Source organism: Hylaeus volcanicus, chromosome 1, assembly GCF_026283585.1.
Source record: "Hylaeus volcanicus isolate JK05 chromosome 1, UHH_iyHylVolc1.0_haploid, whole genome shotgun sequence".
NCBI lineage: Eukaryota > Metazoa > Arthropoda > Insecta > Hymenoptera > Colletidae > Hylaeus > Hylaeus volcanicus.
The window spans coordinates 27,599,341-27,626,936 of record NC_071976.1 but is presented as its reverse complement, the minus strand read 5'-3'; the positions used below and the strand labels follow the sequence as shown (position 1 = coordinate 27,626,936).

Sequence of the window (27,596 nt, the reverse complement as noted above, 5' to 3'; positions counted from 1 at the left end):
TCTTGCGAGACATGATCGGCCGAAGTAAAGAACGATCGTTATTTTCACACGGCGACGCGTAACGGGCATCCTGTCTAATAATTTTCCGATAACATCGCTCGAACGAAGCTTTCACCCTTCGATGCTCGCAGTGGATTTGATAGTTCGTTATGAGTAGGATCGTCTTCGATTCGCGTCGAGGAACGGCGATTGGGAATTCGTAGTTAACGTTCGGTTAGCGACAACGAATCCGTAGTTTAAAATAAAATTGTTTATGTGGGATTTGTGACAAATTGCAGAGTGTCGTGGTAACCTGACTCGTCGATAAATTGGTGACGAGTGGACTGTGGATTTGATGCCTATTTGGCTTGTACAAATGTGAAGAATTATTTGCTAAATGTGAACAATCAAATATGCTCTTTCTGCTATTTTCAAAAAAACCAATAAGTACAAAATTAAAATTACAATCATAAACAGAACAGAATCTTACGGAATGAAATGATTTCGTAATACTACCTCCTTTGAATATTCAAATGAAATAGACGTGGAGATCTGAAAATAATACCGATATCACTTGGATTTGAAGAACTAACCGAGAAATTCTGACAGTTATTCTTCACTACCTCAGAAAATATTCAACGATAGTACCCATGTAAATGATTAAACATTTTTCGGTTCTCCATCTATCTATGAATGTTCATTAAAATCAATGCGCAACCTGTCCCCTTGTCGAGAGTATTCTTAATAGCTTTTCGCAGCTCGGATCGTCTCATCGCGATGGAGTGAATAATTTATTTCATCGTCTGATCGATAGGTCTGTCCACCACCGCGAGCAGTTCGTTAAGCTCTGGAGAATTGTTGGAAATGCCTCCACGAGCACCTTCCTCGCCTTCTGCCGCGAGCCTTCAGCTAAAACCAGAACCCTTGACCGTGGAGATGGGCGGAAAGAGCAGCAGCGCGCCGTTGTTGGAAAATAACGACGTCGAAAAGACCAATGGGAAAACGCCGGTGAGTACTTTCTTCAAAAAGTTCAAAAATCAGATGAAATGGCATCTGAAATAAATTATTTGTTATTCAATGACCAACAAATTTTCTCGTTTAATGGTGTTAATCTTTATTATTCGGGAAAGTTATTATAAATATAAAAAGTGATGACTATACCAAGATACACTTAAATTTAAGATTTTCCAAAATGTGGAGTTGATCGATTTATGCAGTGAACGGTTCAAATATCCGTTTCCAAGAACCATACCTTTTGTATACTCTGAATTAATTTCTTTCTCTAAATACAAAATAAAATTGCATGCAACGAGAGCAATGCTGGAATCACCTGAGAAAACCGTTTCTAACAATGCTCGTATACGACTGGATGCGAAGGATATGCTCTTCCTTAACGATCGACCAACGGGACCGTATCGATGATAAATAACCTGGACGTCCGGATAGACTGACAACTGTCCTAACCCGTACGGAGCGGTGCTCGTGGTCCAGAGAGATATTTCTTCAAAGTATCGATAACAAGCGGGACGCACGACTCGAAGAGTACGAAGTTCGGGGTTTAGCCAGAGTATCGTCCTAGCCTGGATACGATGCATTAATCACGTGGCAGTAAAGCGTGTATGGCATTTGGCATCGAGATTACCAAGCGGAGATACGTTCCTTCGAACTGTTGCTCCGTTCGGTGATCCGCACTTATGGGCCACCATTAGTCTCTGCCCACGTGAAGCGTGTACGTTGCGTGGCATTGACCATTGCGAACATGGTATTTGTATTTTACTCCGGTGTAGCGTGCCGTGTACAGTACGTGTGGGCTGGCCGAGGCCATCGTAAGATTGACACTTTGTTGGCACGATGAACCTTAATTTCCCTTTCATGACAGGTATCTCCACCTGCTACGAAGGCGAGTCGAATGTCTTGCAAATTAACCGATTCGCGCTGAATTGAATCGGTAAAACGAGACGTTCCTTAGCACTGGGTACTCGTGGCCCCTCGATGCGTTCCGTCTCGTGCCGTTTGCCACAATTTATGCTGAAAATGTATTATTATCGCGTCACCTTAAACGAATACGAGAGTTTGCTGAAGGGCTTGGGATCTTCGAATAATTTCATATTTAATCGAATTTCATATTTCGAGTAGTTTTAACTAATCGTAGACCTTCAAAGTACGTGCTTTCGATGTAGTATATTTAGGTTGTGGTGAGGTAGAGGTCAGAGGGCAGGTTTGTATTTCAAATTAAAATCTAATTAAATTTCAAATTTGAAACCACTAATTTTATAAGACAACAGTAGTGATTATAGAATAGTATTATTTGAATTCGTATCTGGTAAATTGCAATCTGAGAACAACAGCTTTCGTAGAAAACAAGAAGATATTTAACGAGTTCGAAAGCCAATGAAGTGTAGTACATCGAGGACGACCAATGCTCGTCGTAAAATTGAAACTTTGTTAAGGAGATCGTAGCCTTAAATTTTCCGTCGCAGCGGGGCTCTCGTCTCGTACTCGATATCTCGCAAGTGGATCAGATTTTCTTTAATGCAACGCGCGTGTGCAACTTGACAACGATTCCACAATTGATATTTTGTAAGCATGATAAGCTTCATGCTCCTCACGACGGGTATCTCCACCTACTCTCGAGATCCTTGGTACATCTTTCAGATAATATAGTATCGGGAAACGTCGTTTTTCAGCAATGTTGATTTAAATTGGTTTTATTGATTTATAAGTAGCAATACTAAAAAAGTAATGGACTTTTTAGTATTGTTTGCAAAAGTTTAATTTCTGGTTGGAAGCAACCAACGCCCGCAGCGAATAGGAGGATCGATACTCGTTTCAACTCCTTGCTAATTTTAGATACTTCGTCCATAGTTTTCACAGTTAATTAGTTGGTGCAGTTTTTTTTGTCGCTTTTTGCGCTAGAGGTTAATTTGGCTTTGTTCCTCGTTGGTCTTCTCCGTTCATCTTCCCGTTGGATTAACACGAACTTCCGCTCACGTTTTCTTGGGAAAATTATAATTTAATTCTGATTGAAACGTTTCGGGGCCTACGCTAATTATTCATTTTCTGAACGGTGCAAGGTTTCACGGATAAATTAGGTCCCCGTTGTTCTCCACGTTTCACAGATTGTCTATAGTGTATAATTCTATAGTTCAGAGATTTCTCTTTAAGAAATACATAGATTTGTATAGATGCTCATCTTAGATGTATATTCTATGGTACATCTGTCCTTTCAATTTCATTAATTATTACTTTCAATCATTATTTTAAGTTTCTTCATTCCGACACAGACACATCCTCTATTGTATATATAGTGAGTCAGGAAACTACCCTTCAATTTCTGAGCTCGAATCACAAGCGACTTATTAACGAAAAAGATATATATTTTATTATTTATTATTCCTATATCAGTTTCAAGTATGAATTTTGATTTTATTACTATGTATACAATCAAAACCATACCCTTCGTTATGTTCATGTTCACGAATATTTGTCAATCACAAAAAGAGTCAAGTATCGTTCTATGTCCTGAGGGATGTAATATATTTCCGTTGGTCGACGTTCTATGGCAAATATCTTGGGGAATTTCTATATTTATCCAAAGGCCTTCTTTGATATTAGCCTACACGTGTGTCGCGATGGCGTCAAGAAACTCTTTGGTGTTGAGTGATACCAACTTTGCGGGGAACGTAACGCGTGACGCGTTGAGTAATACGCATGTAATTTATGGGAATTTTAGCTCGACCCGGTTAGCGCCTCACACCCTGCTGATCGTCGACGGTGGATGTCCTATCTACGTAAATTGTTCAAGGTTAGCCTCGATGCTTTGATGCTAAAAACGACCCTTCGCGTCGATGCACAACCGAGCAACCAATATTCTGTTTACCTCCGGTATTTTTTCGCTGCCTCCAGGCGACCGAGAAAATATCATTTGAATTTTTCAAACGAGACATTCGAATTAGAAATGGGCACAATTTTATTTAAATAACGGATAACAAATGGATTTGAAGTATGTCAGTTTTCTCCTGACATTTATTTGATTCGAAAAGTCAATTTTTATTTATTCATTGTAGGGATACCCCTGTAGGAAACGTTAATATTTAATTTTAATGAATTAACAGATTGGAAAAAGGAACCTTCTAAAAATAACAAATAATTTCTACAGAGAAACTAAATGTATACCTTGAAGCTTAAGTCGCATAAACTCATGGCTTTAAATGGTGGTTTCAAGTGAATTAACTGTTGATTATCTTTCATTACCAAAACCAGAATTTTCCTGTTTTTGTTATATTTTCGTCGATGCAGAGACCCGGATGTTTAGCTAAACCACTATTGCATAATGCGCTCGATCGGGAACCCAATCAAAATAATTTCAGTCGTTTGTTTCTCCATCGTTCCATATTTATTATACTTAAAGCTATTCGTAACCTATAGTACCGAATAATTTTCCTTTCCACGTATAATGGGAAAGAGGAACTCCACTAGTTGCACATTGTTAAGAAGGTTAATCATGAAAACATGAATTATTATATTTTCATTACGGCGAGTTTTTCATTTTCATATTTTAATATCTTAACGATAATGTTACTAGAAGGTTCAAAAAATTAGTAAAACGTGGTACTAATTTTTGGATCCACCTGCTTTGAATTGCACCCGTTTATAAAGTTCCTATCTACCTATAACATTGAAGTACTCTGATAAACAAAATCTCGAGACGTTCATCGTTTAAGTTAATTATACGCTAATTGAAACCTCTGTAACGTAGAAACGAATAGTCTCGCTACCTGCTGAAAAAATGAACTTATAGAAACGACATGGTAAATTATGATTTCGTGAAATATTAACGAGCCCTCTATTTGCTGAATAATTACTTCCACTCGGTGCTAAAATTAATTCCAGCGGCGCACTTGAAAAAACAGAAGCGAAGCTTTCAGCTCTCGCTTCGCGATTAATTTTCTATGAATTCTCCGGTTACGTCAGGCACGTCGCTAAATTTTTTCGCGTTTTCAGTCTGCGCTACAATTCCACGAAAATTAACAGAACCCAGTTTGCTTTGCGAGAAAGCCAAACAGGCAATTATTTTTCTTGTAAATCTAGGTGGGAATAGAGAAAAAAAAAACAATGCTATTTTCGTGTTCTCTGCATATGAGAAATTGTGTTGTAAATCATCCGGCTTGCCGTTTGCGTGTAATTTTTGAGGCGTTGTGCGTTGCAAACACGCTCGCGTACGTTGTGTGGAATAAATGTTTATAGCGAGACAATAAATCATAACAGCAGGCTCTGTACGCGCTGTATTCCGTTTGCTTCGTACATTTTTGTCACCCCTGGGTGCAAAAGAATAATAACGTACATAGTTTCCAATACGGTGAATGTTGCATGAATTTATCGGTCTACTTGTGGTTTAGTCGTATTCGATACCTATATATCAGGAACGTCTTTTGTAGATGTGGCATAGATTAGCTGTTATTAATTAGTTTGTAATAACACGAAAAATTGTGATTTATCTCGGGCGATATTCTTGGCTTTATTTATGAGTCAACTTCGTTGCGTGCCTTTCGATAAATACAGAATTTTAAGTGTAATACTGAATTATGCGAGTAATCGTATTTATTTTGTTGCACGTAACGAAGCAGTGGCGTATATTTAGTGTACTTTTGGTTTCGTAAATTCACAGTTTCTATAATTAAAATCAGTATTTCTTCTTTACTTCTTCTTTATTTTCATATTTATAAAGTGTAGAAATTAATTCTGTGCCTTAACATTTAATTATTTGTAACTCCATTTTAAACAGGGATATTTACCTATCATTTTGTTACATTCGTACCAAGTAAACACAAGTTGCTTCGACATTTGTTCTCCTAGAATGTGTGACTTAGGGAAAATTAAAAGTTGTATGGTTTTCTTTTATAAACAAATGGTAAGTTTATCTTGAAAACTTACAGATTAATTTCTACACGTGATCCTTACACATCTGTGCTTTGTTTCAAATAATATAACAGTATATTGGAAGCTATTCGTATAAGCTAGACAATGAACATAATTCTCTTTAAATAGTGCAAATACTACAATTGTCCTTTTAATCTCATAATTGATTTTAATTGGACTCTTTTAATAGGATTATTTATTTTACATGAAAACAATGACTGAAATTCTCTTGGAAATTATAGCAGCAAAGATAAATGGAGACAGGTTGTTTATCAGGTCGGTTTTCGGATAGGGTTCGGAAGTGTCGATACACGAGGTGGCTGTTTGCGCACGAGTGAGCATCATCGGCTTGGCAAACATATGTTTTCGCGATACACACGTACACGGGACAGTCACGTTGGTGTTCGCGAGTGATCAAAGCTAATGGGGCAGCGAGCCATGTCGACGTATTAATCGGTTGGCATCCCTCATACCTCTAATAGCCGTCGTGTGTGGGTTGTGTGTTTCCAAAGGGCCTTAGGTGGAAGAGAACTTCCGCCGAGGAACGAAAAAATCATTGCACCCCGATCTATGTACTTAGCTACGAGGTTCTCCTGTAACAAGAGTTTTAGTGCCTAAGCGTTTTCTCAAATCAATGACGCGATTACTTTGAATTACTCTTCTCTTTACCCTAAATCACTCTAAACACTAACAATCATCTGTCTTAATACATTTTCTATAGAGTTTATCTGACCCTCAGACAGAGCCCTGATTTTCGCTATATTTTTGTTAGTCGCTACGAGTCTCTGAAATATGAAAACATATATTATATTACATATTTAAATTAGGAAAGAAAGTCAAATGTAGTTAAAAGTTCGAAGCTCCGCGTCCCTAATTAGCCCACTGTCAAAACGTAATTGAAACAGGAACGAATGGAACAGCAGAATGCAAATGAAATCTAATGGAAATAACTAGATACATACAGGAATAGAGTTTAACAAGTTCATGCATATTAATAACAAGATTACCGTTAATTTTCACGCACGATTCAGCAGTAGCATCCCCCGCGTTTCTTCGTCAGCTGTGGCCTTTTATACATCCGAATGTATGGATGCAAATGTTTCCACGTTCAAAGTGCACGCAATTAGACCAAGGATGCGTTCTTTTCGCGATTTACTCTGTTTTCGGACGGATCGCGCGGTCATTCAGGGGAATAAAAAAAAAAAAAAGAAAAATATTTCTCGAAGGAAACCGATGAACGTTTTACGATTCCCGTTTCGAAGGTGAAATCGGAAAACAAAGTATTAACGTCGTCGGAAAGCTTCACGAGTTGCACCTTGACCGAGCCACGAGACGCGTAATTCATCGAGAGAAAGAGAAGGTTAACGAAATCCTGGAAGACCAAATAAATTCTTGTTGGCCTGCCTCGTCGGAATCTCTTCTTTGGGGATACGCGTGCTCGTAAAAAAAAAAAGAACGGTGAACGTCGCCTATTGGGCATCGTTCGTGAAGTGTTTGCGTCGTTTTCTGAGCAATTTTCCGTCTTGTAAACACAACGCCGATTCGAGCGGTAACATTCAGACGTTTACAGCCTCCGAGCGATTAACCGTATAGTTTATTACTCCGTATTTCGAGGCGAAGGACAATTAATTTCGTCAGTTTTGACTCATGCTGTCTGCTCCTGGGTACGCGCTTCTTCAACGCTCGAGTACGCGAGCACTGTTCTTGAACGATAGAATTGCCGAACAGCTGCGAGGAAAGGTCTCCCGTTGAGGTAGCTGACATTGATGCTACTCCTTGCAGATAGTGATGGGATTCCGAGATGGAAAGTGTTCGAAGAAGAGTTTGGAGCTTTGAGTCATCTTGACTGTCTTGAGATTAGAATAGCCTCGAATGTCTTGACAGTTTTCTTAACTGTTGACTTGGTCATCAAGGGTTATTCTTTTTTTTTTTTGAACAGTTTCGAGGTAACTTTCGTGATTTTTTTGCAATTAAAGTGCTTGACATAAACATTTGTAATTTGGTCTGGTTATTTTTACATATACATAGAAAATTTCTAAAACTTTAAACTGTTTATTAATAAGAATATAAAAAAAAAATATTTTCTCCCTTAAAGTATTGTATCAGCCTGACAGGATGGCCTGTGATATACACTATAACTTTGGAAATTTTTGAATTTTTTAAATATAATGTGATAGAAATATTTATGGACCTTAAGAAACAAGAATGCTGACCAAAAAAATCCCTTTTTTAACCCAGACTGATCCAATCGTTCCAAATATCGATAGTTGAAATACTGGCTACTCTTTGATACAATCAAACACGGAATAATATTCGAGTAAGAAAGCTAGGAACAGTGAAAGTTGGGAGAAGTAGCTAGAAGAAACGACTGGCTAGAGAAATAATACGCCAGAACGTTATGGCAGCACCGTAATTGTAGCATTGTTATTCCGTTTTCTCGTAAACAATCCTCTCGAGATTCCAACCTCTGGAACCTATGGCATTTGATAACTGTTCCGAAAATTCGCTGACGACTCTCGTACTACCCTTCGCTATAACATTTTTAACATGGAGTACGAACGAAAATTCTATTTCGAGTTTGCAAAGTTAATAATACCTGTCGCAAACACTGCACTGCTTACCTTTCATGAGAGTGTTGCCTTCCCACGCGTTGCCCTTTTTATGAAATTATTTGTGCCACGTTAATCGATGAACGTTTCGTGCCGGCATAGCGCGGAGATAAGGTCACGGTCGTTCGTTTGTTTCGTCGTTGGACTGTTTCAGCAACGCATGTGGGTCATGGTTCGGTCTCATCGTTTCGATGGTAACGATGGGACCATTCAAATGCCATGCTCGTTAATACGTATCCATTTCCAAGCTTTGTGCTGAGGTATGAAAGAGGTAGTTCAATACCTGTTGACAATCGAAAATTGCAAACATGAAGTACTATCGAATCGTTACCAGGATAGCGATGTAACTGCTCTGGTATAGAATAATTAAGAAATGGATGTATTATACAGTAGATGAAATGTCCATTAGCTGGTACGATACTTCGTTAACGCTGAAGGGAGAATGCTTGAATTTAATTTATTATTTTAGATACATATAAAAAGTATTATTATTTTTATTTAATTCCAATTTGCCATTGCCCCCAAGTATGACAAAGCATATACATGCGAAAACGTGACTGCTGTTCGTAAAATATTTTCTCCTTAATGAAGATTTGAAACCTGAGATATTAATATTTATAAAATCTAATAACAACATTCACTGAACAAGTTTTAATTTCCATTAATCTCATCCAGACATTTGTTCTTTAATTAAAATAAAAAAGGTCGACTTCTATAATAGAATCGCAACCCTTCCTCGATATAACAATACCAGGGCCCAATTATCGACCATATATCAAGGCATCGCCATACGAAATTTAATTAAAATCTAAACGTTACCCATAGATATCATCCCTTACCAGTCGTTAATTTGGATCCCCCAATAATTTTTTCTAAATCACTTCATCGCAAACAACGCAACTCAATTCGGTAGACGGCTGGCAAATATGATAATACCATCCGCCCACGGCAATTTGGACGTCATCGAACGCTCGCGCACAGTCAATTAACGGGGATCACAACGAAACGATTCGAATGCAATTTTAGACGCGCAATCGTTGCCCATTAGGTCGATAATTTCATACGGAAAATCTGATCGCGATAAACGGTCGAGTGAATTTAATTAATAACTATACAAAGAGGGCGGAGGGTGTCGCGGTGTTTTGTTGCCAGCGATATTCCCGTTAAAACGCGACAGAACTTACTCGAGCGTTGATTCGCGCGTTTCGATGGATTAATTGAGTTTTAATTTAATCGGGCCACTGACATTTTCGAACATGAGCCCGATGTAGCGAGAGTATACACGGTGATCGTTTATTTTCCGAGCGTAGAACGTCGAAAGGTTTGTGACGTCAGCGGGACGGTGCTAAACGAACCAATCCATAAATCTTCTGTTGCAGTTTATGCTTGCGAGGGGAGTTTACGATTGGGACGAGCGTTTTTCGAACAGAATCGGGGTCAAATTGCGGGGACCAGGGAGTATAAAAAATCTATGAGGGATTAGATATATCTAGGTAGTCATTTCAATGAAAAATGACTTTGGAGATTAAAGTTTCAGTAGCACGTGGAACGAGTTAATACCGCACGCGAACGATAGCTTATGCTAATACCGATGAAAAGTCCTTGTAGGTTAATTGTCTAGGATTTGTATTTCGGTAAGAAATAGAAGTGTTTAACGTCGTCAGTTCTGTAAGACTGAATTTCGTGTGGTTTCCAAGACTTAAATTGTTTGATGCAGTAGCGCAGTAGCTGGGTAAAAGAAAATGAAGCAATATTTTCTGCTGACCTTTCGATTTAATCCCGTTCAGAGAAATTGTCAAAAATAGGATCTAATTGTATCTTTCTCGTTTTTGTTTCCAGAGTTTGCAGCAGCCACGCTCGCAGTCGGAACGACAACTATCAGGTGAGTTTCCGTTTATTTACAGAAAATTATTTTGCCGCCTTTTTATTTGCAATCTTACTTGTTTGGAATTCATTCTCTTTGCTCGATGCTACGATATCTATGATATAGTTTTGGGGGAACAAATTATTTTTCAGATTTCTACATAGGGAAGCTTTCGCAATGCATTTTACAAAAATGCAAAAACGTTTCAATTTGGGAAAGATCGATATACCAGAAAGGTTAATTTCCTATTGACCCGGAAGTTCATTCGTAAACTTCTGAAATTTTGGTCTTGAACTTCTGAACTTTTAGTTTTTAGTCAAATGCAGCGTGAATTCAATGGTCCATTGCCCTCGACTTGTTCGAGTTAATTTGTTCCGAATCGGAACTTCATCTTTTACTAACCCGTCGACGAAATTATCCAGTTGCAACAATTTTTCGGATATTATTCGAAGCATATATTTCATATAACATAATAATACTCAATGCTGGTTACTATCAATTAAAATCAGTTAATCGTAGATTCTGTGAAAAATAAGAAAATTTAAACGAAACAACTTGCAGGTCTTGCAAACAATTTATTTAATATTTATTGATATTATATGAATAATCTGTATTTTCATTATCAGTGAGAACTGTGCAGTTAAATGAATTGATTCGGAAGGAAGAACAATCTCAAATCTTACATATTACATTATCACTTTACTGACTAGTAGCCTATTAATATCCGTCTTGCTAGGGCAACCAATACTTTATTACCTATTATTGAGATCATTATATAAATTATGATAAATTATTTAAATATTAATCAAAAAACGATTCTAATAGATAAAATAAAGATTGAATAATACTAACGTTCTCCAAATAAAAAATATTATTTAATTTAATTTTATCGATACGAGTCGGTGAAGTGTTAATTATTTGCAAGGCCCACAAATAGTCGTAATTCCTGAAAATATTCAGATTAAAAATCCCGTGGTCAAATTAACATGATCAGCGCGTAGGAACTCACCCCAACGAGAGCAGACACCTCGGTACTCGCTCTCGATTAAAATTCAAAGCAACTCTCAGCCGTTCCTGCACCAAGAATCATTACCCGCCCGACAACTAATAAATCGCAAGCGTCCAGCCATCGCGTCGTACCAAAAACGCAACACTGAATTACACCTCTTCCACCTAGCACCGTAGGCGACCTCCGTCATTCTCCTCCGGGGCATTTTCGAAAAATCACTTTCCTAGTCCACGGCCATTGAAATATCGCCACGATGTGTCCCGCTTCTCGTGACTGTATCGTGCACGCGGCCTCGCCTTTTTTCATTTCCGCCAGGCCGCCTCTTTGTTGACCGAGTGATTTATTCGATCGTAGCCGAGACAATTTGTCGCCCCCAGCGGGAACGAAAGTAGCCTGCACGTCCGCGGAACTGGCGTGGGTTAATTCTTAATATTACCCTCGGGTCAGCACGGCTCGTACCGGAAGCTTTAATCACGACGGTGCCCCGAGTCGCGCCTCGAGAAAGCAATTAGCGCCGGCTCGCGAACGCGTCGATAATTAATTAAACTTTCGCGATCGATTCCACCGCTGTTTCCACCCAACCGACCTGTGCGCCGCGGCATACGTGGCGGAACGTACACGTGTTTGGCTAACACGGAACCGCGCAGGGTATTTCGGGAGATCGTAGCTGTCTTTTGATGACCATCCCGCGAATAGCGAGCTGACGGAAGCGTCGTCGCGCTGGACCGATGAAAGGGACCGTGCCCCGGAAATTAGAAGAAACGGAGACGCACCACCTGTGAACTCTGTCTCCCGTCCGCTTTAATCTTCGATTGGACAGAGTAGCTTGTTTGCCGGTTAGATCTTCCATCCTCGATCCAGAATAGGTGCGAAGGTGTTGCTTATAAAGCTGGGTTAGATTCTTGGGGACTTTGAGGCGAAATCGATGTTACTAATTTTATAACAGTATCGGGTGACAGTAGCTAGGTGATAGGCTTAGGAGATCGCTTATTCGCGATTAAGTCACTTCTTTAGGAATCTTTCGAAATTTATATAATATATAATATTCAGAATACTATTAAGAAAGCGATGAGTAGTAGGGAGTGGCTCTCTACTACTAGTTTGCGAGTAGCACTGTTTGTCGTTAGCTTCTTCAATTTCCTCTTTAACCATTAGGTGATGAATTAGGGTCATGTGCGCTCCTATATCTTTAGGGAAGGCTCGCATATCATTTTACGAATTTCTCGCGAGGTCTCACATGAAGTTTTGTCAAAATAATCAGTAAATACTTAATACCTTTTTATGAGTTTCCATTGGTCTCGAGATTTGTTCTAATCATTCAGGGATGAAGGGTCCTGGTGAAGTTATTGAAGCTAGTGAAGTTTATTCGGATCATCTCTTAGAGTTTCCTACATCCTAAAGGTTGCCTACCCAAATGACGAAAAAGCTACAGTATTCGATTTGTTGGAGTATTCTGTACACAGTACTCTGAAATTTCAGGCACACTCGAATGATATAAGAGTTCCTGAACAGGCGACCTCGTTTTCCTGTTACATAATTGGTGGTATTTGATGGACTGAATTCAATTTAAAAAATAGGTCGAACACTCTATCTAATTAATATGTGTCTTGGGTTCGTGTCAAATTAATTCGTTAGGAATTTGATCAATTTATTATTTTTTGGACCTCTTGACTCGTTTGCACTTGCCTTAGAATTCGATAATAAATTAAAGAGTATGTAGTATGTTCGTGGACGACAATTCGATCGGATATATTGATTAAAAATATCGTAGATACTTGAACATAGAAATACAGAACATATTAGAATTGTTCATTTTGAAATTTTTACACCAATCCCTATACACTTTATTATTGAAGTCCGCTGCATTAGGTACTACATTTACTGTTTATTAACTTCTATTAGACAACGACATCAACGTTAATTAGAGCAACATGAATTTCTTATATCTTTCGAATATTCTCCTCGCCTAGAGAATAGGGTCTCCAACGATATGAGGATAGGATCTAATAACTGGCGCAATAATGGCAAGAGGGCGTCTCACCAGCTAAATAGGGACTATGAAGGCACACACGCCGTACTAAATGCCACGTGCGTTCGCGTTGTCGTCTTTGATGGTCAGAAAATGCGTAGAATCGATGGTACATCCACTACTTTACGAGCTCCTTTGCGGACTTCGTCACCATACGAAGGTAAAGAGCGTTAATAGAGAAGAGAACGCTGCTTGGAGGATCCGCAAATTGGATTTAGACCTGTTCTCCCCGCCTGTGGTCTGATATCAGAAATTGATTCTACGCCGGCGTTATTATCGAGAATGTTGAAGACAATGTTTCGGTGTATCGATCTTGGCCGTGGAACGGTAACTTTGTGTCGGGCAACGATGCGTGTCGGTGCGGATTAATGCTGAGATTATTCGTTCCCATCGTAGGAAGATGGCGTCGAATTGGATCGCATATTTCCGTGCAAAGAATGTGTGTCAACGGGTGTTATGGATTTATACGCGCGCGTTAGAAACGCGGACGTCGCGGCCGAATTTGAATATCAGGTCTGCAATTATGCAAATCGAGCGCGGTGATTTATCGAGACTTTTATAGGGTAGGAAGCAATATAGTTACACGTTTCATAGACCCGTGTTCATCGTAGATACTCGAGGCGATCGTATTTCTGTTTTTCGGTTTACCGCATTGTGCCCGTGTTTGCGCAGTTTTCTTGCGAGCTCTAAAATACCGGAGAAAACGTGGTTGTACCATAAATGAATTTTATAGTGTAAAAATTTACATCATATACTTTACATCTTTCAATGTTCTTTATATCTCATTAAGGCCATCATATTTCTGTTTATTGAAGAGCTTCGAAAACAGATGGACATGTAGTTAAATGTAAATAGATAGTACTGTACGTGCTTATTATATTTCTTGAAGACTATTATTTTAACACTAACTCTTTTCTTGGCTTGCGGTGTGGGTAATTATTATAGAAGAAATATCACCTGCTAGGGTGCCGTAAAAATACATTGGTACCACGTTTAATTAATTCATAAACGAATTTTATAGGGTAGTAAGCAATGTAGAAATACGCGTCATATGTCTAGAATCGTATTTGTATTATCAAAAAGAAATCAACGTTGCTTTAGGTTTACGACGTAGTATTAAGAAAATATCAGCTATTAAAGAGCTGCGAAAATAAATTGATACAACGTTTAATTAAATACATAAATGAATTTTATAGGACAGAGGGCGGTGTAGAAATATGCGCCATTTGTCTGTGTTCACGATCGTATTTGTATTTCCAAAAAGAAATCAACATTGTTTTTAGGTTTACGACGCATTCTTAAAGAAACATCAGCTATTAAAGTGCTGTAAACGTACATTGATGCGACGTTTAATTCTTTCATGAACGAATTTTATAGGGCAGAGGGCGGCATGGGAATTCATATCATAGACCTATGTTCGTTGTGGCTCGTTACGGCGATCGTATTTTCGAAGAGGAATCAACATTAATTTCGATTTACTACATAGTCTCGAAGAATTGTAATCTATTGAAGAGCTGTAAAAGCACATCGACACGACGTTTAACTCCCCTATTGAATATTGTGTTTAATCGGAACGCAATGAACTCAATCCCTGGAAAGTACATCATGGAAATTTTACTGAACTCCGGCTAAGTCTTTACGGAGACATAAAGTAACCCTGCAGAATCAATCACTTATTCTTCTATTCAAAGATTGACTAACGTATGAATTTACGAGCGAGTGAGCGAATAATTCGTGTAAGCGAGTGCTAATTTTTAAAAAAGAAGATCATCGAATGCCCTCTGTTTTTTTGTCAGTTGTCGACGCGTACAGTTTATCGTGGAATATCGCATTGGCGTTTCAAGCGAAATTATCGAAGAAGCTTTCAGCGTTACGACGCTGTAATTAAAAATCGATGCCACGAAGCATGCTGTAAATCAACGCGAGTACACGAAGTTTGAGCACCCGAGGCTTCGAGTACCTCGAGACTTCCATGTCAAACCGGTTGATCGGTATTTCGTAACAAATATTTGAAATCACATTATACAGCCAAGAATTTATATTCGCACGAAGAAATAGTGAATATTATTACATGCAGAGTAAGATAGAATTAAACTCGATACAAGTATTTATATTTGTATACGAAATCGCGATACCTTTTTACTGATAACAAGTAAGCCTCAAAATTTGGTAACTGGACTCATCGTTATCTTTAATAGTTTCTGAAGGAGTAGCTTATAGTATTTTATATGAAACACTTGCAGAATAAATGTTAAACGGAAATTTCAAAATTAAGTTTAGATGCTTTAACAATATACAGAAGTTATGACAGATTTCCTGGGAAAAGTTGTTGGAACATATCGTGTACTGGTTACACTCGGGATTAATTGCAAATGCGTTTATAAGCCCCAAGGTTTATCGTATATAGAAATTCAGATGAAAAGTGGGTCAAGTCTACTTCAATAAACCTCTGTTAGCACGGTCTCAAATCCTCGCACAACGTGTACTCGCACGCTAATGAATGCACCTGCCACATTCGTAAACTATTAATCAATGCCTGATTTATACATTTGATAAATTCATTAATTCATCCATAAAGCGAGGCAGTTTTATGGCGCGGATAGTTCTGGACACTACGGTTACTTTTCTCGCACTTTTGCAGAAGAAGGATGTTTACTGCAAATTGAGTGAAAGTTTAAGACGTATTTACGTTTGTCGCGATTTACTGATAAATGTTTCACGGATTGAAAATAGATGACGGAGATCTGCTTGCATTTGGAAAGTAACCGACACCGCGATAGTTTATCGCTGTAATTAATTTTTTTTACTTTCATTCTGAAAAATGCAAAAAATACTTTATTGTATAACGGTTTCAAATTTTCTAGAATGTTAGTTCTATCAAAGCGATCAATTCTTACTACAAAAACAAGTTAAATAATATCTAAACAGATCGTGAGCTGAAATATAAACTTATAGGTACTATTTTAACGACAGTTTGCAGAGGAATATACAGTGCATTTATATTATAATATAGAACAATCTAAATTTTTTATTTTAATTTCACACATAAAGTATTTATTAACCTCCTTTTCAGTTTTCCTGTTTTAAACTGCATCGTGATAATAATAATGAAAAGTATCCAAGATTTGCCGTCTTTAAAAATATACTATTTCTTTCGCAGTAGTTTATATGTAGTTAAGAAAACTACTCTACTTAGTTTCTTGCACAACGAACGTGCTTAAACGTCAATGAAAAAGCAGTCATCCATCTACCCACCAAAGAAAGGTCCTGCTTTACGGTACGGTAGCTCCGACATCGAAAAACTCTTTTACGTCCTTTGTTCATCTTCTACCCCCCTCCCCCTATCTGACTTCTACGGCACTGAAATGTTAATTCTGAAATGGATGACCAAACTGTGAGATCATGGTCTACTCGTGAGGGTGGAAAAAGAGTTGGATCATTAAAGGATGGTTCATTAAAAGCATTTATAGTCAAAATAACCAAGTTATTAAATGTCAAGCCTAATATCAATTAAAAAGATCACTACTACAGACGTTTCGATTCATGTTCACGTGATTATTTTACATCTTTACGATCAATAGAATGTGGTTTTATAGTCTGACCACTTATTTTAAGAGCGTCGGGTATTCAAAGGTAAACGTAGCAGAAATTTATCTCCATTTCCACCGATTGCCTGGAACGCTATGCAACCTTAAACATCAAAGAATTCCTTTTCGCATTCTACCTTTTTCCATCCTCGATAGACTTCAATGAAAAAGTTCATCTACGTTGGATTTCTTCACGCAAAAAAAAAAAAAGATATATAAACCTTTAAATGTTTATACATCTTAGATTAAAATATTCTGCTAGAGATAAATTATGGAACATCAAATATTATTCGCATATAAGAATATGTTGCAGTATTAAAACCTTGTTCCTCGTGCTTCCAAGCTCTCTGCATGCAATTCTCTATATTTCGGGGGCCTCAGGATCGATTTTCGTGCTCCAACTTACCCATGCAGTCGAGCATTTGCTAATCCACGCTTTAACCGTGCTCACGCATGATGGAGTCTTTCGGATAGTAGTCACATTTGTCGGAATTTCTAGCGTCGCAGGTCTATCCATCCAAGATGTCACTTTTATCCTCGCGTTCTCTACTCGGGATGTCATGCGTCTCGGATAGTTTTAAAGACAAGATGGAACCACTTCCTTCGTATCGCTTCACAGTGTGTTGCACTGGACAATGCGATAACTTCAATGTTGCTGCGATAAGTCTCCGCGACTAGTTTTCCCGCGCAAAGGAACTTCGTAAGACGATTCGTATAAGCTGTAGTTATTTTCTGCTTATTGGTATCAACAGCTCTGTTCTCGAGATAGAAGTGTTCATTTTTAGTCCTCGTACCTGATCGTGTGTAAGAAGTTCACTTTACTTTTCTGATGACCATTAGAGATTTCGAAATTCTTGAATATGATTTTTCTGAACAAAATAAAATTAAAATTTGATTATATATACATGTACTTTTACTCTATAATCAACCAGGTGATATTCATATGGATATCATTTATATTAGGTCGTCCCACAAGCTCATGTCACTTATTCTTCTGCTACTCGAACTAATGTGTAAAACATACCTTTAAGTGTTATGAAAAAAAAAGGTAATCTCTTTCGTTTTAGATAATTTTCCAACTTTTTTGACATAGTTATTATACCGTCACTATAAAATTTCTGTAGTTTTTTAATTAAATATTGACGCAACCAGCAGCGCGAACTTATGGGATGACCTAATATATTCATTTGAATATAATTCAACGGAAATATATCTTCGAACAAAATCGTTATATCGCAAGGTGCCCGAGTTTAATCATGTATATCTCCAAAATCCTCGAGTTACTCCAAAGTATTCCATCCAACAACGATCCATTATCTACCATCATCCTGCGAAGATTAAAATTGGTTGACAACTCCTTCCCTTGTTAAGATGGCGGAATAGTATCGTGACCACTGTGTCACCATGGACAAAATTCGTATTTATCTCAGGCGGGCACGCGAGAGATCGTTCCACTTCGATCGGGGATCGTTGGCGCGTAAACGTCGGCGTATCTATCCAGCAGGTGATTTGATCGGTTTCGCGATGAGAAAAAAAAAAAGGTTTGAGAGACGCTTGCGCCGCGGCGGTGACGGCGGCGGCGACGGTGGCTTTCGTACCGTCGGCCAATGGAACACAGTGCCAGTCGTCGCTATCACGGGCACCGCGGCGCTGGCCGCAGTTCACCAAGCGGCGTCCACGCGGCTCGCGACGCGTCTCGGGGTCCTCGAGCTTGGTTATGCGTCCGAAGGATCATCCTTCCAAACCTCCGTTTATTCAAAATTAATTTTGTGTCGACGCGAGTGTCATCATCGTTGGACCAGTCCTTGCCAGTCACGGACTTCGTCCTCTTTAATTTTTAGGTGTCGATCGCAGTGCTCGACGTACGTTTCGTATCAATCGATAAATTGATCGACATAAAGTATGCAACACCAGTGCCTTGAATTTTTGAAAAATCACCGAATATTTTCTTTATAAAATGAGGGAATGTTTTCGAATGATTCTGGCAGAGATGGAGGGCAAAATTCTTGTCTAGATGAAAGATAAACAAGCATGCATTGCTCGTTGAATTTTAATTTGAGTTTGAGTTGTGAGAAGAGATGTCTCGCAGTGAATAGATAGAAATATAGATTACGATTACATTCTACGTAATAGGAGTTTTTTTTTTTAAATTAAAGAATTGAATTTTGTTGTGAATTTTAATCTACAACCTGCGCTTCTGAGAGCTTTATTAGAATTGACATTCGTCGTGTTGATATTCATCAGAATAAGAAAATAAATATTTTCTATCTTTAAAAATATTAATAAAATTCAACTGTCATCTACTGTACAGAAGGTAATTTTGTTCCGTCTCTGGTTGCGTTAACTTTGAAACGCTTGAAAATCGCGTCGTTGCGCGCGAATTTCCGTCGACTCATATTCAACTTTGTTACAGTTAAGGAATGTTTTCTCTTAGAAAATAGTTTGTTAAATATTAACATGTTCGGCGGTAGTTTCCACAAACACGGAAAGGTGCTCGGGATTTTTTTTGTATTTTGAGATTGTTTATCTGGGGTGGGTTCCAAGTTCGGTGCAAGTGCGGGTGCAGGTTTCGTGGCTGGATTTGCGCGCCAATTCCAACCGACCGACTCACTCTGGAATATTTACACAGTGTCCGTCACTCGATTGCAGGCATGAAGGCTAGTTGATTTCTCCCAGGAATTATTCGACGATTGTTCTTCTGAAACATACTGTGGGGAAGTACTGTTCCGTCATGGTGGACGTTTGCATTTTTTATTTTTTCAACTTCGGAAACTCGTTGTTGTTCGTTATCCAATGCTTTTATTTTCAACCACAATCGTTTCTGTGTTGCTGTTTTAGACTAGCTTGTTAAAGTCTACTATATTGGGTTTGAAAGAGGTAAACATTTTTCGAGGAACGTTTGATCGATGTATTTTCTTTTTTTACACTTCGTTTAACTTTTATGTAAAGATACATTTTATTTTAAAAGATAGAATTCTCGTTTTATATTATCGAAACGGTTTTTGTCTTTCTCGTTACGTTTTTAATTGGTCCACCATCTGCAGCAATTTATATTCAGAGAATGCGTGGCTTTATTGGAGTATAGTAATGATTGAAATATTGAATCAGCTGTTCACGAAGTAACTGGTTCTTCGATAACATCTTTTCATAGCTGTCGAGTATTTCTTTGCTGTCAATACTGTTAAACAATTGCGTTTATCATTCCTAACTAGCAAATTTTAATTACATAAAGTATTAGTTTTCAATATAGAAAATGATATAAATTCATTATTAACTTCATATTCATTCTATAATATTTTACAGGTTTTTAAATTCAAATTGACCTAGTGACTTTGTCATTCACAAATACTTTCAATTTATACTTTTGTATGCAATTTCTTTATTCTTGAACACGTCATTAATTTCACTGTTTCTTCACAAATATACGAAGATTAAAATTATACACTTTTAATGTTATATTCAGAATCTAAATCGAAAATAACTGTACGTAATATTTCTTTTGGACTATTATAAATATCTATTCTTTTAATGTTGCGTTATTTATATCTGTCCCTAAAATTTAAAAAATCGCCTTAGAGCTTTCTCTCAAACTCCGCCAGAAAACTAACCAGACAATCAGAGAACTAACAAATCAAATAGAAGTCACGTTGAAACTGACATCAGTTCGTATAAATCATCGATATCGTTAATGGGACGTCTGACTCTCGACTCGCGCAAACTCGAAAAAATCGACTAACTCAATGAACACTTGCTCGCGTTCGAAATTGTTTTCTTCGTGTGTAGGAAATTTCTGGCTTATTTATTCCTTCCGTCTGAAAAGGAATCGTAACTTCTACTGCGAATCGTAGAAAGTAGACAGGTAGTCATCCATACTCGCCCCAAGTAATTCTTGTATTTAACCGGCGCACATTTCGTTAGAACCTAATATTTTCCTTCCTTGGGAATATGTTGAAAATTATTCTGGTTCTCTTTAGGCAAAGAGGTTAGGCAAATCAGAAAGTTGTGTATAAGGTAAACTAAAATACAATTGAAAATATATCAAATTCAAGGAAGTGGTAAATTTCTGTCCTTCGATAAAGATGTTTGGTTGAGTTTTGCATTGAGAAAGGCAAGGAAAAATACATTATATATAATTACACGTACACTTTTCTTTAGTTTACTTACTTAATTTTACAAGGTCTATTTTCAACGTCTATTAAGAATATAAACAAGCAAAATTACTGCTAATTAAATTGACCAGCTTCTTATATCGTCTTTTAATATGGCAAGCAACGCCAGCCATTAGAAAGCAAATTTTCTCAAGGAAGAAAATGGGTAGTCGAAGCGCCTCGTCCGTAAGGAAGGAAAGCTGTCGTCAGCGTCTCGCTAAAGAGCCTCGCGGGAGGGAAACGGCTGACAGTTAAAAACGATTTCCCGATTTTCCTAAGGGACGCGAGTCAGGTATAAATTTCCGTGGGATCGCCGTTAAAAGGAGACCGCTCGACGAAGTTAAATATATTTGCATGGCCGCGATCGGAATCCGCCACTCGCGGTTGTAAAATATTTACCGTGCGCCGTGACACGAAGTCAAAGAGCCAAGGCTTTATTGACAAACGAAACAACGAAGTTTACAAAATTCATCCGCCCGATAATTCCCGTCCCGCTCCATTTACGTTTCGTTCCAATTAATTCATCGACTACATCTCGCCCGCTTCCTGTTAGGCGGTCGCGACGTTTATTAAGTTTCCTCGAGCGGTTCGGTGATTTTGATGCTCGAGGTTAAATATCCCGCTGGAAATTCGACTGTCACGATAATGGGCTCACGGACCGCGAATATCCGCGCGGCTTTTTTGTCAGTCTGCCTTTCGAAATTACGCTTGCGTCTGAAGCGGTTTGTCTAGCTTGGGGTTCCGCAATACCGACGATGTTCGGGATTTTTGGTCCAGGAAATCGTTTTCGTCAGATCAATTTCAAGCTTTGCTCGTGTGTTTATTCGTACATTGGCAAGTTGTGAGAATTTTTTCGACTTTTTTCATTGAGCGATACTTAATTTCTCTTTAATGTTTCACGATGTACGTCGAGTTTAAAGACTTGAAACTTGAGTGTCTTTGAGATTTTTTTTTTTTTTTTTTTTTTTTTTTTTTAGAAAACTGTTCGGTGGATCGTATTTCAAACCTTATAGACTTATGTCTATATTTCCCTATATTTGGAGAGTATACAAATTTTTTCAAGAGTAAATAATCAATTGTGTTGAAAAAAGAACTGTTGGACATTGTCTTTCCTCGTGAAAAAAATAAATCAATTTCCCAATACAGATCATATCCTGGAATCCTAATTCCAGATCGCGACGGGAAATTCTATTCATGTGTTCGCGTAATGCGATTTCAGCGCGCATCTATGCAATATCCATCTCGATTCGGTTACAGTGAACGCCACGTGGGCGGGAAATTCAATTTCGAAGAGTCGTTTCAAACAAATGTCTTGGTAAAGTTCAAAGGTTTGCCCGTGAAACGTGGCGACAGTGGTCCACCTATATAGATATTCCGTCGGTGTACGCTCGAATAAATATCGAATACGAAGGTATTAGACCTTGGTGTCCCGATACCGAGCATAACTGCATATTTGGAACGAGGAATGCGCTTTCAGCTCGTATTATAAATCCAATAGAGTACTTGCGTTTAAACGCGCTACTCCGTTGAACCAGAACTGCTCTGTTTCCTTTTATAACTGAATAATCAAGACGAAGCGGTTGACTCGTTGTTGTCTCGCATAAGCGAAGTTTCGACAGATTGTTCCAAACAGTTAGTTAGAATATCGATATAATAATAGATGCAATAGCTTGTGTAGGAAATTATTAAAATTTATTTTGAGTATAGGATAAGTTTCATGTATCTATAATTTATAATGTTAGTCTGCTTCCGCAAACATAATTTGTCACAATAAAGATAAATAATAGTTCTTAGTTTACTCAGTTCGCGTTACACAGACGTCTATTACGCGACCTTAACATTTGCGTTCTTGTGCATATCAACTGAAATTTTCGTACATACTTTCCAATCCTCTACAAAGTTTCACAGTTTGATTACTGTTTTAGAAAAATATTGTTTTCACCGGAGAGAGCTGAGAGTGCAGCCAGTTTGTGTATTGTAAATATATGAAGCTTGATTTTAGAGTGCATCAAGATTTCGGTCTGGAATCTGTTGTGTGTCAATTGCTAAATGACGTTTCGTAACAATACCGAATTAAGATCGATCTCTCGATCCTGGCTGCAGATAACGGCGTTATTGTTCGGCCGGGAAGTGTTTAATCTTGCCATTAGCCGCGTTTGAGAGTGAGCTTCGAGCACCCTGTCTCCGCGACGCTGTCGATGGAGAAAGGCGTCGGATTCAATGTTCCTCAGCATTGTCTCGTCGTTGAACCCACGTCGGTCGACTCCACGGGCAGAAAATTGTTCGCAGAGGCTGAGCTCACCGTTGACAAATTGAAAGTGGGTCGGTAGGTAGCTGGAAACGGTTGTCGATGTTATCTGATAGGACGTTGGCAAAACAGCGACACTGATTTTTCAGAGAAATCGTCGTCTTTGGTTGCTGCTTATGGAAATCCTCTTTTGGCGTTCTACTTTTCTCTGTAGTGACTATGAGATGTTCCTCCTTGAATGTCTTATTCATTATGATTTTCATCATGAGTTGGTATTAATCTATTCTTCAAGATTTATTTTCCTTTCAACTGTATTGATCTAGACTGATGTTCAGGTGATAGCCTTGGTCAGCAGTTTCGTTGGGATAGTGGCTTCTCTGTTACAGACTATTTTCTTAGGAAGTGTTAGGAAGTATTGTCTTCGGCATTAGAATATAGAGGGACTTTTCACTCGATGCACATTGGACTGTCGTGTTCTCAGTTGGTCTCTTCCATTTTTACAGTAGAATAACTCTCATGGAAACTACTAGGCGTTTTATTTTTAAAACATTGGATTCACTCATTTAAATCCACATTATATTAATATAAAATGAAAATAATGTTTAGAAACATTGATTTTTGCAAACTTTTATGTAAATCCCTCGTTGAAAGCTGATATATTATTAATGCAATTGATCTACCTGCTTGTAACGGGACTTATGAATAAATTTTACGTCGTCGTCTATTAAGAAACATCTGCGTTAATGTCTTAAACTCTCCTTTAAATATCGGTGAATCAGCAGCAGCTAATTTTATACAGAAGGGGCTCAGTCCCTTCGAAACGATCACACATTCAAGAAATTTATATTTTCGGCGCGATGGGCGGCTACTTTTATCCGTTTGATCGTTCCACCAGTGAAATTCATTCCCCATGTTCGCGCGTTTTTTAATTCCGACCTGGTTGGAACGCTGAAGGGCCATCGATCTTCGATTCTGGGAACCCGATTAATCTTTCGAAACGTCTAACAATTTCGGTACGGAATAAGCCGAATTTTTCTGTTGCTCGAATTGTTTACGTTGCGAGCAATGAAATTTATTTTCTTCGCACCCTCGCGAGATAAATTATTTTGTTTGACAGATAGAAAAATTCGAACTCGTATTATCTCATAACATCTGTCAGATTTGTGACGATGTTGTCGTCTTATATCATTGGAAGATCTAATGAATGGTAATTTTGTGAATGTTTCAAAAAAGTTAAACGTCTGTACGTTTGCGCTCTAAGATTGAATCGGCACATAAATAATTATTCTTCGAGGCTAGAGGCATATTCAGTTAACAGCTGTTTCCATAAGTCTTGTTCCAATTTGTGCTGACTGTATTTTCACTTATCGAAAAATATTGAAGTTTATGGTATCAAACATGATCGTAGATAAATTATTACACGTCCCTGCTGTGCCCCTGGGGATACCTACATTAATTAGCATATTCAGTGGAGCAATGGTTATAGTAGACCATGATTTTATCTTGATGTATTGGGCATTAGTCAAAGCTACATCTATTCTTTTCGGTTCGCGATTAGATAACGCTGACATACTTTATACAAAATCATAATTACGGATATATTCGAGCGACAAGTTATAGTTCCTACTGGCTGTTAACTTTATGGGGCGTATTCAAGAGTGTATTGATGTTGTGGTGTACCAGTGTGTTATTCAAACAAATGTCAGCGACCTTGGGATGACCTTGACTAGGAACGTGTTTCTGCGTACTCTTTATCATATATTTTTTTCGAGAATTGTTACATATTTATTGTAATAATGTTTTAAATACTTTGAAAATTCGTATCATTCATTACAGGTCATTATTATTGCCATCCACCGAAGAGAGTGCCAAAAGATACTCGAATGCTACATACACGAGTAAAATAGAAACGTGCCCGTGTTGATTAATAGTACATCTAATTTCCATCAACAAACAGGCATTCCAGCAAATCATGCGAGTCTTTAATTACAAATACTCGAGATAACAGAACCGCGCGTTCATTCCAGGAAGATAGCTCGCGCTCCAAACACCATTCCCGCCTTTTTCCAAAAGTCGAATTATCTGCGGTACACAGCGACGAGCGTATGGCAATTTGTCAACAAGTTCTGGTTCGACGTAGCTCGCTGGTCCCGCTGACGATTTCACAAGCACGACCGATTAGACAACCAGTTTTACCGGCTTATAAACAATCTTGCAAGTCGAACGATAGCGTCAGGCCTAGCGTTCCCCGACACCTGCTTTTATTGCTATAAATAATGGCGGAAAGAAAGTATTTGACACGGCGCACCGTATACTCCATGCGACGACACCATGAATATTAATAAACCGTCGCAATTAGTTTCACGGAAAATTAGATTTTCCGTTGGGTTTCCACGTTTCGTTGATCGCCGTTTAACCGGACACGCATGATCAAACAGAGCGCGGCGGCGATCTCGATGTCGTTTCAATTTCGGTGCAATTATGAATGGGAAAATTTAATGATCGTGATTCGAAGGCCACGCGGAAATAAAACAATCGAAATATTCTATGGCGTGGGGCCCCCTTTCTTTTTTTTTTTTTTTAAATCCGGATCGGGGACCCGTTATCGGGAAACACGAAGCGTTATACATCAGTGTGTCGCGATCGAGGATGTAGTATTAAAGAAAAAATACGCCGACGCAGATAAGCTAATCTGCGTGTAAGTTGTAATCGTTCTTTATCGATCGGGGCGAATTTTTCGCGTGTAGGCCCCGCATCAAACATGCTCGGTGAAATCGAACGACGGGATCTTGGAATCGAACGCGAATCTCAAATGAGAGAATTAATATGATAACCGGGATTGTACGAGCTCGTCGATGCTTATTTTCCTATGGTAAAATGCTAGTGGCAAAATAACTCCTTACACACAAATTTATAAATGATTCTGATTGAAGTTTCATTCGCGCATTTCGTTAATTCTTTGCACTCCGAATTATATTTCAATTTCGTTACCAGTAGCTTCCAAACGGGTCGATCCTGTTTGCATTACTACAAATAAATCTCGAGCAGTGTTACATGTATTGCCTTAGTATCTCATAGAAAGCGCAAAGGGTTGCAAACCTTGCTCACACTTAACCTTCGATAGAAACACGAACCTTCTACACCTCGGAACAAAGAAAGATAGATTCCAAATCACTCATATTACCCTACGAACTTCCCCATTTGGTATGAGCTGACCCAATCGTTGTCCATGGCTGCGACCAGGGGAAAAACGTTCAACCGAGTTAGCGATTGGAGTTCGACTTACTCCGGCGAGGTGACAATTAGCGGGCGCTGGTCCGACAAGCGTAAGTAATTAAGGTAGCGGATTTTTCGACGACACTGTGTATCCCCCGGAAGTGTCGAACCGCATCGTACAACCGCTAATAGCCGCCTAAGGTCTGTCCGAGCATCGGTGACAATGCGACAAAGACTTGTTCGGTTGGCAGCTAGCAACGGTGCTCGAGAAAGTGACGTTAATTTGCATAAACTAAGCTCGACTCGTTTTAATTTCGTTGCCCCGATCGTTTCACCGTCGCTACGATGAAAATTGAACGCTGGAAACCCGTGTAAACGGCTTCTGGCGCTGCGGTTGAGTCGCGAAACGGTCGTTCGAATGAATTATTCAGGTGTATTAGTAATTGCGATATTAGCGACATCGCCGGCCCCTGTGGACGGATTTGAATTTTTATGGAAGTAATTAGCGCGGTAAATACATAGGAATCCTTTTCTTTTTCGAGTTCCCATTTCTGCGGATCCGTGACTCCTCGCGGTTTATCTTTCATTTACTCTTGCGGCATTTTTCGAGCGTAATTAGCGTAAATTGAACGATAATGGGAACGTTTTGAGCGAATCGTGTATTTCAGACCTCGATGAATCTTTTAATTGGTCTCTGTTGCGGAAGGAATTAGAATTATTTATGGAGATCATAATGGATTTTCGTTCGTTTCTATTACTTCAAAATTACTGTCGCTTTTAAGCCATTTGGAAGCGAACTACTTTTCTCCAATGTAGAAGTTTATTTCCTGTTTGTCTGTTCATTGTTCAGAATTACGCAGGATTATATTTTATATATTTCCTGGGTTGTATTACAGAGTACTTTATTAAACAGGAAAACTAATTTATTTTAATCCTTTCAGATCTGGCGTTCACAATTGAGGACACAAAATTTAAAAATTACCGGCAC

At 38.5% G+C, this 27,596-nt stretch overlaps 1 protein-coding gene across 4 annotated transcripts in view; it reads left to right on the top strand.

Moving 5' to 3' along the window:
• LOC128881706 (stAR-related lipid transfer protein 13) overlaps positions 1–27,596 on the top strand; it is a 358,493-nt gene that overhangs the window by 122,326 nt on the left and 208,571 nt on the right. For all 4 annotated transcript variants that reach the window (XM_054132987.1, XM_054132980.1, XM_054133004.1 and 1 more), the window contains 2 exons: positions 794–987; positions 10,347–10,389. In XM_054132987.1, coding sequence (XP_053988962.1) covers positions 794–987; positions 10,347–10,389 — 237 coding nt within the window. The remainder of the gene's footprint in view (positions 1–793; positions 988–10,346; positions 10,390–27,596) is intronic.